Below are 16,228 nucleotides of genomic sequence, written 5' to 3'. Positions count from 1 at the left end.
TTTTTAAGCAGACCCGCCCCTCGCCAGCTGTTGGCGGCAAACAAATCTGAACAATTGAATGCGAGCCGAATCACGTTGTCATCATTCGAATTCCGATCTCTTTTCCAAATCAAAGCCGCCTCTTCTGGTTTTCTGGACTTTTCCGACTTAAATTTCTGCTACAATGAGCAGTCAAGAAGAAAATTTTGATGCTCTCCTCTTTTCCATGGCCCAGCAAATGGAAGGAGGAGTTGCTGAGGTGAACAATTTTGCAAAAAAGCTTTGTCCTGCATCCTGCATGTTTGTCAAAACCTGTATTTTTTTTACAACATTTGCTTTAATTTTCAGATGTTGGACACAGTTTTTGGTTTTCTGCTGCGGAAGACAGATTTCTACATTGGCGGACCTGATGGCCAGGCTGAAAAGGTTCCTTCTTTATGAACAAATTTAGATGATATTTAAGCATTTGGATAAAGGCATTTTTTAAATAACATTTCTTGAATTTAAAGATGGTGATGGATGCATTTAAAAAGCACTCAAAGGGTGCAGATGAGGTGAGGCGGAAGAAAAAGGCTGAGGCTGCCGAGGAGGAGCGGCGCAGACAAGAAAGGGCCAAAAAAAAGAAGGAAGAAGAGGAGAAATCTGCCGAAAAGGGTGCCACTGTCCGCGAGCTGACTGATGAGGAGGCGGAGAAAATCCAGAGGGAGATTGAAGAGGTAAATTTCTGTTTTAATATGAAGCATAATTATGTTTCTATATGGATTGTAATTATATCATAACCTTCAGTTGGATCATCGACATTTTACTGTTTATGAGCATAATTTATTTCACATGAAATATTTATTTATTTCAGTTGCTGCAACTTTTAAAATTTGTGGGAATTTTGATTTAAAAAAATGTTATTAATTAAAATTCTCAGGAAAAGACCAAGAAATCTGAGAAGCCAGCTGAGCAGAAGGAAGAAAGCAAAGAGGAAGGTTCCAAAAGTGATGACGAAGAGAAAGAAGAGGACAAGGGAAAAGTTCAGCCCAATGCTGGGAATGGATACGACTTTGACAACTTCACCTGGACCCAAACCTTGCAGGAAGTGGAGGTGAGTACAGCCCTTTTTCTTATGATTGCTTCCAAATGCTCGACTCTAATAATAAAAATGCGCAAACAAAAGTGGTTTAGGAGCAAATTTGTAATTTACCAGCGAGAAAAAATAATGGAAATTATCGCGCCAGTTGATGGGTGGACCCCGCCCTTCATTCGAAAGGAATTCGTCCGAATATGCCCTTTCCGACTTCATCCGAGATATCCGTCGCTCAGGAATTGAATGAATTTTTGATATGTTTATATGTTCTTTTTATTAATGTTATTACAAGTAATTATTATTGTCAGTTTAATCGGGAGTAACAGCCTGCGTCATTAGGTTACTATACAAATAATTATTCAATGAATGAGCTGCAGGAGTTTGCCTCTTTCTTTGCACCGGTCTCTGTACAGGATAAAATTGTGTGCTGTAGTCAAATTCAGGTCTCCTTGTCCCCTGTCTTCGCTGGGCAGTCCGAGTCCCTTTTATTAGCACAGTTCAAGTATCTTGTTTGTGTACTGTCTCTTCCCTTTTTTGATGTTTCTGATGCCTTTTATAAATTTACATTCCTTTTAAAAGGTCACAAATAATGGGAATTTTTCTCCTAACTAAATTTGAATAATCACCACTGTTGGGAAGTTCAATGTCTAAGAATAGAAAAAATGAATGTTTACGCTAATCGTTTTATAATGGGCGGCAAAACACAGAGCAGCTATAAATCAATTTTAGAGGCAAATATAATTGAGGATGAGATCACAGCCTTCTATTTTTAGCTGAAGTTTGCATTTGGGCACAAAAGCGTCTTCTAACATTTTAGCGCTGATGCGATAATTGGCACTTTTGTTCTTCCGCGGTCTATAATAATAATCTGACATCAAATTATGAGAATTAAAATGCCTCTCCGAGAATCTGCTCAATGACTAGGTCAAGGGTGCGTGTCGCGTTTTGCTCTATTGACGGCGCAAAACTGTCTGTCCGGTTTTGCGTGTTAGAGAAAATTTGACCAGAATTTCTATGTGATCAAAAAATTTGATTTGTGAGATGCATAAATTGAGAAGTAAAATCTCATGATCTGTAGGTTTCTTAAGATTAAAAATAATAGTTTTCAAATATATTAATTTCTTTCTAATTTATGGTGCCATTGCAAAAATAGTTCAAGTTCACCCTTTCAAACAAAGAAACAAACATTCCAAAGCAAATTGTGACTTGTTTGGCACTGTCTGAAGGGTCAACCGAATCAATTCTTAGGCGCGACTGGCCACGCATGCTAATAAATAACTCGTGGGCGCGCGCGTTTCATTTAGGCTCCGTCTCGTCCGCGGAATGTCGCTTTGACCCCCGCCGCCCCAGCCGACCGACCGGTCACCGAAGGCCGTCCGTCCGTCTTTGGAGGGTCCCGATGGTCCAAATTATGTAAACAGCCTTTTTCCTTGTGCGCATCTGAAGGCCGCGATGAAGCAACCCGTGTCATCGCCTCGGGTGCGACTCGCTCTTTCTTCTAATTAATTAATTTTCTCCGCCAACTTCCTGCTCCTTTTGCTCGCGCCAAAGATTTGCGATCCAATTATTTGTCCTTGGCCAGCTGACGGATTAAGCTGACAAAATAATATAATTTATTTTATACAAACACCGTTTGTCTGAGGAAAGTGGGATTTGAACCCGCAGCTTGGATTTTCGGCACCCGCGGCGCCGATCTGTTTTTGTCTCCGCAAGAACAAGGTCGGCAGAGGAAAATAATGCGTTAATTAAAATGCACTTGAGCGACCTGGAATGTTCGACAACAACAAAAGAAATTGGATTTTGTTCATCATGGGTTCAAAATTGAAAGTAGAATTTTATAGCAAACAACCACAATCCAACAATAATTAAAAAAGAGCAGGTTTTTTTTAATTTAATATATAAAATTGCATTTATTTTTAAGTAAAACAACAAACAACAACAATAAAAGGTTATAGATAATGTATCTTTCATGAACTTTAAGAAAGAGTTGTAAAAACTTTCATTAAACTGAACTAAATTTTTAGAGGTGGAAATTTATATTTTTTTAATATATTTTTCATGGTGTGAAAATAATGGAATTTTTGTTGATATTTTTTATATATATATATATATATATATATATATATATATATATATATATATATATATATATATATATATATATATATATATATATATATATATATATATATATATATATATATATATATATATATATATATATATATATATATATATATATATATATATATATATATATATATATATATATATATATATATATATATATATATATATATATATATATATATATATATATATATATATATATATATATATATATATATATATATATATATATATATATATATATATATATATATATATATACGTACAATTAATTTTAAATAACTGAAACACGATTTTTGTTTTATCTCAGTTTTATCTAAAAGAAAACAATCTTGATTCATTCGTTTGTGAATATTTATTTTCACCGTGGTTTTTATTTACTTTTATAAATAGACTTAAACAGAAGTTTGAGAATAAATAAATGTGCTTCTAAGGCTTCCAAATTTATCAGTTGACGAAGTTTTTCTTTTACAAACTAAAGGATTTGTAAAATACAGTAGCACACAGTGGATCACGAGCTTGTCACGCAAGCGAAGCGCCCAGGCGCCTCACTCAACTTGAACGACCACGGCGACCCGCCATCACCGCACGTTGTAGTACTTGATCCGCACTGAAACAACGAAAAGCATTCATTACTAAAAGTAATAATAAAATGTGTTAAAGAATTTTATTGCGATGCTAAATCCATTTGCGCTTAAAGTGAAAAAATAAATTTTAAAACAGAACATCGCAATGACTCTGTTATGGGAGCCGATATGGGAGAGGTTTGCCTTGAGTTGGGTTTGAAAATTATTTAAAAAAAATGGTTATTTTATTGCATTTTTATACATTTATCAGACAAGTCATTACAGATTGATGCTGCACTTGCACCTGACAAATTAATTACTGATTAAGAGAAAAAATTTAAAAATAATGCTTTTTGGCAATATTTTTAGTAGTAAATAAATTAAATAAATTTTCTATTTGAACCTGGTTGATTCATTCATCAACCATAAAACGTTCAATTACAGGAAATTTTATATTGTTAAACAATTATAATCATTTTTAAAGAATTTCAGGATTAATTGGAAACGCTTTTTTAATTTTTTAATATTTTGAAAACATTTTGATTAATTTTTTTACTTACTTTCCATAAGAATGACTGCGACGGTGATACCAACTAGGAAAATGACACTCATGGTGAGCACGAGGGCTGTGATTCGGTGTGAATGGCTGCAACAGCCACTTCTTCGGCGCCCTCTCGCACTGGCGCCGCCGATCATGGTGAAGTGCGTCGACGAAGCCAGCGAGATGCTGTCGGCGTCGCACTTTTTACTGACGGATGCAATTTCGCCACCCAATTCAGGGTCCTAGAAGCAGGAAAAAATTGAATTCATTAGCAACTTCCGATAAAATCAAAATTTTTGAAAATTTTATCAAACAATTAAATTTTACTCAAAGTGTATAATTTAGTTCTCAAGGAAGGTTGACGAGTAATGATCAGGTTTCTGTCGTGACCAGTTTTGTCTCGTTTCGGCAATTGAACAGGGTAATAAAACGATTGCCGCGAACACTTGTCAACAGAAAGCGTAAATACAGGGAGCAGCCAAAATTAAAGTCGGCCTTGGACGACAGATAAGTGCATCAGGATGCAGCCTCCTGCTAATTACCCCGCCTCGTGATAATGAAAGCAAAAACGCCACAATTAAACACGCAGTCAGGGCGTGATGGTTTTTTGCTACTTTAAACTGTCGTGTCGCGAGAACAGTGCAGAATGCAACCAAAAAAGTAAAACGTTTTGAAACTCACGTGCTTGGAAATCACGTCCTTTGTGATGATGAGTGCAGGGGGGTGAGGGGGCAACCAGGTCGCGGCGTTCACCAAGGGTTGGCCGCTGTTGTCACTGAGCTAAAAATGTACAGAAATAAACAGTTAATTAAATGGAAATTGGTGAAATGAAAATTAATTAAACTAATTTATTCTCGACTAATATTTAATGATTTTTGAATCAATATAATTAAAAAATAATTCCGATTTAAAAATGAAACCCGCGCGTGTTTTCAAAACGGGGCATTTGGATGAAGGTCAAACCAGTTCTAAAAATAGCGCCAAATATGACAACATTTTTCACGTGAAGTGATTCAGACTCATCGGCACCTGACCTTCAAATGGCCAATTAAAAGGAAACGCCAGAAATCTAGTTAAGTCTCATCTTCGCCAGAGTTGGCGCCGCCGTCATAATATATGCGCGACAAAAACCAGCTCTTAATACCAAAAATGAGCGTGGACCGGGTGATTTAATTAGAGTGTTTAGATATAAATTTCTTGTGTCACTTGTTCCGCGTTCATAAATTTTTTCACCTTCTTTCCCTTTTTTGCGGCAAAAACAGTTTCCCTCGAATCGTTTTAAGCATAAATTGACCGCTCTTATCGTGATTATCCGTGAAGAGGCAGCAAAAAAGAAAAACTTCCCGGTTCATATTAACAGACCTATGCGGAGATATAGTAATTTCAGGAAATTAAAACAGGTGCGAAAACAATTACAATAATGTACCGCGACAGTAAAAAAAATGTTTCCAGTCGCCTTTCCTTTTTACTAATTACCAACAAAAAGCATCGCCGTGATTTCCTCGCATTGTGCTCCCGCTGGAGGCAAGGACGTTTTTTTTTAATAATGTGCTTCACGTCGATCGGTATCTGCAAACAGTTATTCAAATTTCATGCAGTCAAAATGATACTGGTGATTTTTGTTTTTTGCTCGAGTTCAAAAGCAGGCGTCCTTGTTTCATTCAATGCGTGATTGAAGATTAAAAAAAGTTTTCGTACCTGGGAACTGGCCGAGGAGGCGGAAGAGGACGAGGCGCCCCCGTTGCCGTGCACGCCAGGGTGCGTGGAGAAGGCGAGACTAGAGTGTCTGGAGTTGTTCCAGCTGTGTTTCCCTGACGAGTCCTCCGACACGCGACGACTCGAGGTTCGCGAAGGAAGAGATAGGGAGGGACGCGGGATGTAGTACCACTCGGTGCCCTTTTCCTAAAACGCACAATTTTAATAGGTAAATAATCTATGCTATTTTTCTTTTAGAAGTAAAGAATTAAAATTAATCACTAATTTTTGGTAGTTGAATTTATCTGCAAAATTATGCTAATTCACTAAAATCAAAGTGAAGAGAGATCGAGCATTTCCTCGTTGTAAAAATTTTTTTTATTCAAAAACAAAACGGATCTACCAATTTCAGTCACGGTCTGCGACCCTATTTCATGAGGGAGAAAAATGAAAAATACAATAAAAAATTAAGTAAATTGAAAAAACACCACATTTTAACACACAAATTAAAATATTAAAACCAACAAATTTTAATATACTAATCTAAATAGGTTGGTACTTTAATTTTTTTTTTGTCTTCAATTTACTGATTTTTTTTCTATTTTTCTTGCTTATGAAATATTGTCGCAGATCATGACCGAAAACTGGTAGAGGTAAAATCTGTTTTTTAATGAAAACAATTTTTCTTACAACAAAGAAAATGCCCGATTTCTTCAGTCCCATGATCATCTCACAATCAGTGTCAATTTCTTCAAACACTACAATCAAACTTTTTATATTTGAATCAGTTTTATGATTAAATTAATTTTCAATTACAAGCTCAACCATTGCCATCCCTTTTAAAGACGGAATGATAATTAATCCAAATTTCTTTTGTAAATTCTAGATTTTAAATAATTCCATATGAAAATGAGCATTAATTATGGCTGCATTAAATTGAATTATTTAGAGATATTTTGCTGAAACTGGCGCATCAAAATCGTTACAGCGTATGTAGTTGATATGATAACAGACACCGATGCGACAAAGGCGGCTGGAGTGAAACAATTCACGGTCATTATCGAGGCGGATCTTCTTCCCTTCGCAGCCCGCACCTGCCGTCAGTACGTGCGGTATAAAATATCACTGGGATCGAATTTCAAAACAGCTTCATTATTAAATAATAATAATTCTGATGCTGAAAAATGAAAAGAGGCGGTTGGAGTGTGTTCGGCAGACGTCGCCCAATCCAAAACAAACAAGTTTCTGTCTGGAATGAGGATGTGCGAAATTCGTGCCCAGGGCGTATATTCGTAGAGAGCGACCTTAGAGGTCTCCGAATGGATGCAATTGCAAGAGATCAGGGCGCGGCACCCATCGTGTGTCTCTTTCGGCCGAATTTCGATCGGCGCGCAAGGTGAACGGGTGGTCGCTCTCTAAATGTATAGAAAATAAGTCGCCGGCCAGTAGCTGATGCAGTCGAGCGTGATGCAGCCGCAGAACAAAAATAATCCACTGCCGGATCTTTACGTAACTGACACGTTAATGGAGCGAGCTAAAAAAAAATCGCCCATCAATGAATTGACGTGCATATTCTCGTAAGAGGGAACCGCGCCGCTGATTTTAAAAGTAAAAATCTTAAATTTAATTTAAAATACAATTATAAAATTTCTAGTTTTTTTTTCTTTCAGAAACCATTATTTATTTTGTGGCTTTGGTTAATCGAAACTTGCACTTCTTGCTTGCGGTTTTGTTGGTTTTTGGCTCTAATTTCCACAAGCTTGTCGACCGGTTTCACGAATTATTATTAGATTCTTGTAAGCCGCAAACCGTCTAAGCAAAAGAAAAAAGAAGAAAGAATATTGCAAATCACGGTTTAATGTAGATGTTAAATACTTAATCCTACACATGTCGTTGGATTGAGAAACATAACGCAACCGATATCATTTTCTTCGTGACATTGGAGTATGCAAATTTCATAACGAGGAAGTTTCAAAGCTGAGCATTATTAAAAGACGAAAGATAAAGCAACTGATTGTGAAGCTTTATTTAGTTAGGTTAATTTTTCAATTCTGATTTTTGAAGAATGATCAACAACAATTTTTTTGTTGGAGCATAATTTTAAAATTTATGAAATTTATTAATTGGAAAAAAAATAATCCAAATAACAAAGTTTGCATTTTTAAGCTAAAAAAAATGGATTATTTAAAAAGAAAGTTACAATTTAAAATTTTAATTTAGTTTTACTTTAAGTACTTTCAAATGTAATTAAAATTCAAAACAAAACTGTGTGCTTTTATTGTTGGGGTTCCCTGGACAGGTTGCGTGGGTTCGAGCAGGATGCGCCGGCAGCCGGTCCAATTATCCCGCGGCCGATTGTGCAGAAAATCCAGATCGTGATGAGGCTTTTGTTAAAAACGGACACTCCAGCGCGTGCATGGCAAAAAACCCATTCAACGCGTCGTCTGCACTGCGCTGAGGGCGCTCGTTTGTGAGTTTATTTTGCATGACAGGAATTGAGTAACCGGGCCGATCAGGATGTGCAAGCCAAAAATTCTCAGCACCGCCTAATAAAAAAAAAACGCCTGATCGCGTGAAATAACTTTTCGCACCTGCGGACGTTTCAGGTTCAATGGCGAGTCAATCGAGGTCAAGCTTTTATTGCCATGGCAATTGATTTCGTGCAATTGAAAATTAATTTTTTTTTTCATCACGACGGGCAATTTAAATTGGCATCGGATAAATTTTTTGTTTCATCGGAATATAATCGACGCAGTTTTTAATAAACTATTTATCGTTAAATAAATATTTTGAGCGTAAGATTTTAAAGCATATTTAACAATTAAATAAAAAATAGTTAATTTATATTCTAAAATCTCAAAATGACGCTTAAAGTTTATAATTTTGTAACAAATATCTAGATAATCATAAAAGTAATAATTAATTTAATTAAAATATTGTTTCCTTAGTATAAAATGTGTGCCATCTTCAGACTCGCCGCAATCAAGGTCAAAATTCAATTATACAAAGTTGCCCGCGCGTTCAACTCGCCGAAAGTCACGACCAGCTGCCGCTTTTAATTTAATTACTCTCTCGTGTGAAGTGCGAAAAATGACGTTCAGTCTGATAAAAGTAATTTCAAAGTGTTGGTAACGCTAAATGAGGGAGTCGCCGTAATTAGCCGTCGTTTCTGCCTCCGCATTCATCACTTTTGACTTCCGACAAGCAAGTGCATCTCGCGACAAAATCTGAACGTCCGAGCATGAGTCGCTCGCAATTAGGGATGTTCTCGTTAATAGAAGATAATAATGCTCCGCGCAAAGGCCGACTCTCGACTGAAGGTCTTTGCACATCAGCATCGGATAATTTTGTATGGATAGGAGATTAGCCGCGCTTGCAGACGCTCTTTTGTCGCCACAAAAGACGAGGTAAAAAAAATGGGTAATCTGGGCGGAAGACTTTTGCACTGAAGTTTAAAAAAAAAACATTGTAATATAACACAAAAGGCAATTTCCTGGTTATGTAATGTTTTCGGAAGGTGACGCTTAAATATGCAACTTAAAGACTTTTTACTTGGACAAAACTCATGAAGTATTATTATATCATGGAAATGAAGAAGTTTGTTTTTGAATAAAAACAATTTTTTGCAACGAGGAAAAGCCCGAATCTTCATTTCCATGATCATCTCCTCGAGTGTCAACTTCTTCAAACATATTATTATATCATTTAAAATTTAGTTAGAAAATTTATTTTTTTATCATTTTTGTTTATTGGCCAAATCGCATTGTTAACATTTATTTTTTGTAAAATAAAATTGTTGAAAAAAGGAATATTAGGAAAAAACGGCACCATCATTAGCAAATATTTTGCTAAAACTTCTGAGATCAATAAGACCCCACACGCCGCAGTATTTTTTTTGTCTTAGATACGAAATTTTATTTTTCCTAAATTGAATTAAATAATGTGATAATTGCACTTCAATAAACAAATATAATAATAATTTATTGCTATTAATTGTGCATTAGAAAAATAAAATCACAAGTTCTGCTTGCAAGAGATGAATTATGAACAAAGTTGGCAGAAATTGGCCTAAAAAGCCAGGTAGTGCAAAATCAAGGTTCTGCGACATTCCCATGGGGACAATGGCACGTCGCCGTATCTTTTTCTCATGATGTGTCTTTGCGTCACCGACTGTTGGAGAATCTTGAGCAAGTTGGCGCATTATATAGAAATATGTAAAAACCCGAGGTTTGCCAAAAAAGAATTCACGCAAGTTTTTTGCGGCCCGAGTGTGGCAATTATCTCAGGTGTGCGAACGCGATCGGAGCTGTTTAGCTAAGACACATGCACTTCAAAGTTGCCCAACCGGCCGGCGAGCTGCAACAACAAAAGTCTAATTAAACGCTCTGGTCGGCGTTTCGCGGTTGCCCAACCGCGACCGGCACTTGATACTTTTGTTTCAAACGGCGCATTTTAATTTGAAATCACATGCTCGATTAATTGGGACAGATTTATCATTGTTCTTAAGAGCGGTTAGACGCACGGAGGCGCTCGCTGCTCTTGTGAATGGGAAACGAGCCACGGCCAGTCGTGATTTATCGAGCCGGCGAACGAACGCATTGTGTGTGACCGACTGGCTTTGTGGGTCACCAGGGGATGAAATTGACTAATTATGCAGTTGCTCAACAATGTTGCTGCCTTGTTACTTTAACTCGCGTTAAAAGCCGATGCATTCAATTCAAATTCAAAGGTAATTTATTTGTTAAATGTGGAAAATTCAATTAAATTTAGTCTGATTGTAACAAATAAAATAGCAAAAAATAATACCTTTCTTTGGAAAATCTGAATGTAAATTGTGCCTCTATAAACCTAAGGATATTTTTAAATTATTTTTAATCAGTAAAACAGTTATTTTAAATGTCAGAATTATTATTATTATTATTTTTTTTTTTTTAATAAATCAATCTGATTTCTAACTTTTCAACAATTTTTAAATTTCCAAATATTTTTTCTTTAGATTTCTAGCTCAGTGATATGAATTTCTCAATAACGCAAGCTTCTGTTTTTTGGACTAAATTATTAACGTTGAAATTATCTTTTAATCTAAGAAAAACTTGAAATTTAAAAAAAAATCGTTTGCTCAAAAATTCTAACGAAAAAAAAAACATTTCTAATATTTTTTTTTAATATCTGAAAAATTTCAAAATTAATTCACAATTTTTTATGAATAAATTAAAATGCCACTGCTTTCTTACAAATAACTATAATTTTTTGTTATTAAATTTTTATTGAGAAATGTGGCTGTTTATTTCTCAGTGAATGTCAAAACAGCTGGTCAAAGTAGCCTCACAAGTATATAAAAAAGGCAAACACCTCCGGATGGCTCGGAGTGACTTTCAACCTTACACACACTGGAAGTAAACAGATCTGAAAGTGCGTTAGTTAATTTCAAAACACTAAAGGTCGTCCGCAAGTCGTTGGTCTTTCTTTTTTTCTACAACTTCTCGCCGATCACATCTCTCGGTTGTTGTTCTCGGACCGGCTTATCTGGACGCAAATCGGCAGAAATCACCTCGCCGTGACGAACCCGTCAATCAGCGCGTGCATACGATTATTGCGCGATACAAACTATTTCAATAGCGACGGAAAAAATTGACGTGATAAATTAATCCGCCGCGCAGTGCTGCGGAGACAATCGAGTGCTATTTTCCTTGCTCCAACGAGTTCATTTGTGCTGCTGATCGAGTTCACTTTCTAGAATTGATCACCGAGCGAGATTAATTACGGTTTTGTCCTGCTTCAAATTAATTAAGTTGGTCAAATAATAAACCTAATCGAGCAAAATTCAATTACAATAGATTTAAGAAAATCAGCAAAATATTCTATATTTTGGTTTAAAAACGATTATTTTGAGCAGACAAAAGCCGATTAGCGTTTCCTCAATTTGGCGTGCACCTGAAACTAAAATTACTTTACAACGTGTGAAGATAATACAACATAATTGGCCGCAATTAGTCGTGCACTTTTTCACTTCCTAAAAATCACACAATCCCATCTTTGTCATAAAAATGTAAACTTATAATTAAGATTCGTGATGATTTTGCCGATAGCTAAATTGTTGCACTTTGTTTCAAGGTAAAAATGTATAAATAGATTGCACACATATTTATTTTTATACTTTCCACGGTAGCTTGTAATTAAAAACGAATAAAAATACAAGTAGCAGAATCGTGAATCCATTAAAAGCAAATTAAAATCCTTATATAAAAGCACAACAGATTATTCGATCTGGCTGCGATTTCTTCCTGAAGATTTACAACAGGCATTTTATAGACTTCGTAAGTGTGTCTCGTTGTCAGGATTTACGACCGGGTATGTACTTTAAGTTGGATCATGAGAGTACCTTTCGTAATTACCAGCAACTATTACATACAGAATCAGGGTCGGCGACGGCACTCGGAAAACTCAAAACGCCCCCGAGACATTTTCGAACAAACTTTGATGCATTCGGACTCGTTTTCCTGCGAGATTCCTTTTGCAAATCCGCGCCGGCTGCCACCACGCGGATGCAATTATCTCTCGACTTTTGCTGCGTGATTCACACAAGCACGGATCAATGAGTGCAGCGAGCAGAGGCGGATGCGAATTACTTGCTAAATGCACGATCTGGATTAATTCTACATTAAGTTGCATTCATTTCATACCATTGTTTTGCATAAACCAGGAATTGGATTGTGATATTATGTAGTAATTTGCACTTGACAGAAACTCGATTGGCCTAGCTGATGTGGAAGATTTATTACTTCAAGTTTTATAGAGACAGGACGTATTCAAATGAATTATTAAAATACTTCCAATTATAATTGTATTGGAAGTTAAAAAAAACTCATTAAATCATTTGAAACTAACAATAAATATGGCAATATTTATTGTTGTATTTCACATTAAAGTCACTTAATTAAATTAATAAAAAAAACGATCTGTTTGTTTGTTTAAATAAGTTTAAAAAGTTCCTTAATTTACTGTTAAAATACATAAACTTTTATTGCACATTCTATCTGAATTTCTTTTTCTTGTTTAAATTGAAACTAATAAGACAAGAGCTATTTTTTAAATGAAAATAATTTTAAATCGTAATTTAAATATTGTGCCTTTGAATAAACCGGCAGCGCTCATGAAAGCTCATTATTTGCATTGTTCACAAGCAAATAATATCAGTTTAAAATTCACTTGCTTGAATATATTGTAACGAAAAGGGCGCCGAAACAATTTAGGAATTTCACTCACGTACTTTTTGTGCGAACGTGCACATCTCTTGTATTATTTACTTTTTGGCGAGCGAGTGTTTGCCCAGCCAGAGCCAAAAAGGAGTGTTGTTTGAACCTTGACATTGAGAGGCGCGTGCATTTTTGTGTTTTATATAATTTTTTTCGTCAGCCCGGCAAGTGAGCATATATTTTATTTCAAACGCCACCGCTTTTTGTATTCGCGACGCGCAGCTTCCTCATTGCATGGGATGCAAATATTTGCCCTCTGCGTTCTGATTAAACAAAGTTTCTGGCCCAAAAATTGTACCCTTGATCAACTGAATCAACTCGCGCGTGCGGAAGTCCATTTTATTTTATTTGCATTCATGCCAAAATAATGATGATATATACAATTTTGCAAAATGTCGCTCCCTTGCTTGCTTTGAGTAAATATTCGTGGGCTGCAATTTTGTATAAAAAGTATAAATAAATAAAAGTCAATTTGTGTATTTTTGATTTAATTTTTTATGTGTCTTTGTAACACTGAAAAAAAAAACTGAATTTTAGTTCTGAAAATAATGTTATGTATTTTAAATGCGAATCTCCTACGATTTCTTTTTTAAATAAAGTTTTCTTATTATTTTTATGCCGGTGATGGCAAGATGAGTCGCTTGATGCATAACTGACCTTTTGTGCTCATTACCGTTGGCATTCATTGTTTTCGAGGAAACGGAATAAATTATTCTCCGGTCATTGCATAAGCCAATGCTGCTCATCTTGAACGCTGACTTATCCGCAATTATGCAACTGGCGAAGCGCAAAAGAGAAATCAAGAGTGACCACCTCGCGTGAAATTGAAAGGAAAGGTTCCGTAATCAGAGGCAGATCTCACTGCCAATGCCAAACGGAAGCTTCTGTGACCGCCATAATATATTTGGATTAAATAAATCACACGCAGAGTATTAAAGGTCAGTTTTAATTTAATCGAAAAAATTAGTAACAAGATAATTACAAAATTAAACATGTCAACGCTATTCATTTTCAGTGTTTTTCTTTTAAAGTTATCTATTTCCAAAATATTTTAGAACAAAAATTTATAGTAACAAAAAATAGAAATTAAAAATTATTTATCTATCTTCTTGTCAATAATAATACAAATTGGTAAATATGTGCAATTTACAATTTTAATGATGAAATGAATTTTTATTTGGGTAATTTTTACTTAAATTAGTACTGCGACTAATCGCCTTGACGTGGAATTACGTTCTGAGACAACGAGATATTTGAGACAAAGCCGGTGTAAAAAAGTTAGAAAAATTCCTGTTGTGATAATAAACAATTTTAATTGAGAGCGAAAATTTCCCAAAATTAAAAGGCGATTAGTCTCAGTACTAATTTAATTATTTCCCGTTTCGAGTGGTTTCTTTGGGTTTTAAATAATTTTTACTTGTTTGAATTTTCGTGTAATTAAATCTTTTCAAACTCGATAAGCTTTTTTTCAAGTGAGCGTGTGTTTTTCTGTTCAAATTAGTGGAGATTAGTGTCTGTTGCTCTGTTTACCCTAATTTTCCGGGTCGTAATTAAGTTTTTTATTTTTTTTTGTAACAGGAAAAGGCACAATTTTTGTGTCGTTTAAAATTAATTTCCTAATTAAAATTGAAAGTCAAAATTTTGGTATGTATTCCATTCTTTAAAGCAAAGTTTTTCTTGCTCAGTTTCAGTACAAAAACCCCTTAAAAAAATCAATAAATTTTCTTTCGAACAATGCCAAAAAAATAATTGAAATTCTCAAAATCGCAATATTTAAAAGAAAAAATCGCTGCACTTACGTGGACCTCGCATTGGTGGAACTGCTGCTGGAGGGCGGACGCCTGCACCCAGAGCATGGTGGTGCTCGACTTGGGGTCGGTCGCTTTTTCGGCCACTACCATTGTTGGAGACAACGGTCTGTCCTGGCTTGAAATTCTCTTGAAAGTCTCGCGTGCGCTTTGTCGCCGGCCACTACCTCGGCTGCGAGGTCTGTCCGGTGCGTTCAGTGCCGCTGGAGCGACTGCCGCCTGCTCGGCCGACCTGAGCTCAGGTACCGCGGCGGTTACGTCAGGTGTCACGTGGTTCCCCGATGCATGGCTAGACCGGCACGTCACTTTTAACCTTAAACTTGGACGCGCGCGCGGCGCTTTCAATGGCTCACTTTCATTTTCACGTCGCCGCAGCCGCGCATCTCGCGCCGCCGACTCATGCAAAGTGGCACAAAAACGCGAGGCTTGCGCGAAACGTGCAATTATTGCCGGGTTTTTCATGCGTTGCCCAATTCGTTAACCTTTGTTCTGGGAAGTTTTAATCATCAAATTTTGCTTCAAACTGATTCATAACATTTCAAACTCGACAACAAACACAGAAATAGGAACATAATTAAATGCAATTTTGACGATAAAATTTTTTTTATTCTTGAATGGGCTCCGATTTTTGTCTTTGATTCAAGGAAAAGCTTTTTGAAAAAATCTGTAGAAAAAATGAAGCGTGAGCAGGACTTTAATTTTCAAAATATTATATATTTAGATTGTTCTAATAATTCTTTATTTATTTTTTATCGTCTTTTCTCTTTTTAACGGCAGTTGATTTTGATTGCACCAATAAATCTGACCGCCACTGACGTCAAAAACGACTCATCCAAAAACGCATCTGATATTCTTATGCAATTTGTGCAAATCAGGTTCTCGACTCCCACGGAAACAACCAAGGCCAGATTTCTGATAACATCCAGGCATAAAATTTTTTTACTTCGTGCTCTATTTTAAATTCTTCCTTGGTGACCTCTATTTTGTTGATATAAAAATATAATGTGTCCCAATCCACATAATTTATAGGGGTGATTAACGATTGATTGACACGTGTTTTTACAACCGTTATATTGATCGGTGCCGATTATTTTGTACAGGCGCAAGGATGCACTGCGCAACGACACCCTTGTCAAAAAATGATCGCTTTCCGATTTTTGAGTGAGAAAAACTGATAC

At 35.9% G+C, this 16,228-nt stretch overlaps 2 protein-coding genes across 2 annotated transcripts in view; one reads left to right on the top strand and one right to left on the bottom strand.

Annotated features, from left to right (window-relative positions):
- Positions 1–42: 42 nt before the first annotated feature.
- LOC132195512 (nuclear migration protein nudC) overlaps positions 43–16,228 on the top strand; it is a 42,215-nt gene continuing 26,029 nt past the window's right edge. Inside the window, exons 1-4 of the mRNA XM_059617556.1 lie at positions 43–238; positions 328–405; positions 489–695; positions 899–1,072. Coding sequence (XP_059473539.1) covers positions 164–238; positions 328–405; positions 489–695; positions 899–1,072 — 534 coding nt within the window. The 5' untranslated portion in view covers positions 43–163. The remainder of the gene's footprint in view (positions 239–327; positions 406–488; positions 696–898; positions 1,073–16,228) is intronic.
- LOC132195513 (uncharacterized) lies at positions 3,534–15,274 on the bottom strand. The gene is made up of 5 exons (XM_059617557.1): positions 15,042–15,274; positions 5,990–6,193; positions 4,973–5,071; positions 4,311–4,533; positions 3,534–3,794 (listed from the first exon to the last, which is right to left on the bottom strand). The coding sequence occupies exons 1-5, from the start codon at positions 15,141–15,143 to the stop codon at positions 3,766–3,768; spliced, it is 657 nt and encodes a 218-aa protein (XP_059473540.1). The 5' UTR covers positions 15,144–15,274; the 3' UTR covers positions 3,534–3,765.

This window comes from Neocloeon triangulifer, unplaced genomic scaffold, assembly GCF_031216515.1.
Source record: "Neocloeon triangulifer isolate White Clay Creek 2 clone unplaced genomic scaffold, ASM3121651v1 ptg000009l, whole genome shotgun sequence".
Classification (NCBI taxonomy): Eukaryota; Metazoa; Arthropoda; class Insecta; order Ephemeroptera; family Baetidae; genus Neocloeon; species Neocloeon triangulifer.
The sequence above is the reverse complement of the archived record's forward strand: the minus strand, read 5'-3'. Positions and strand labels throughout refer to the sequence as shown.

What these genes read in the sequence shown, in the direction of transcription:
- LOC132195513 (XM_059617557.1), bottom strand. Translation starts at nt 15,143, where the DNA reads ATGGTAGTGGCCGAAAAAGCGACCGACCCCAAGTCGAGCACCACCATG. An exon ending in AGGACGTGATTTCCAAGCAC is followed by an intron (nt 4,534 to 4,972) that starts GTGAGTTTCAAA and finishes TCCTGCTTCTAG; the next exon opens with GACCCTGAATTGGGTGGCGA. An exon ending in CGCAGTCATTCTTATGGAAA is followed by an intron (nt 3,795 to 4,310) that starts GTAAGTAAAAAA and finishes TCGTTGTTTCAG; the next exon opens with TGCGGATCAAGTACTACAAC.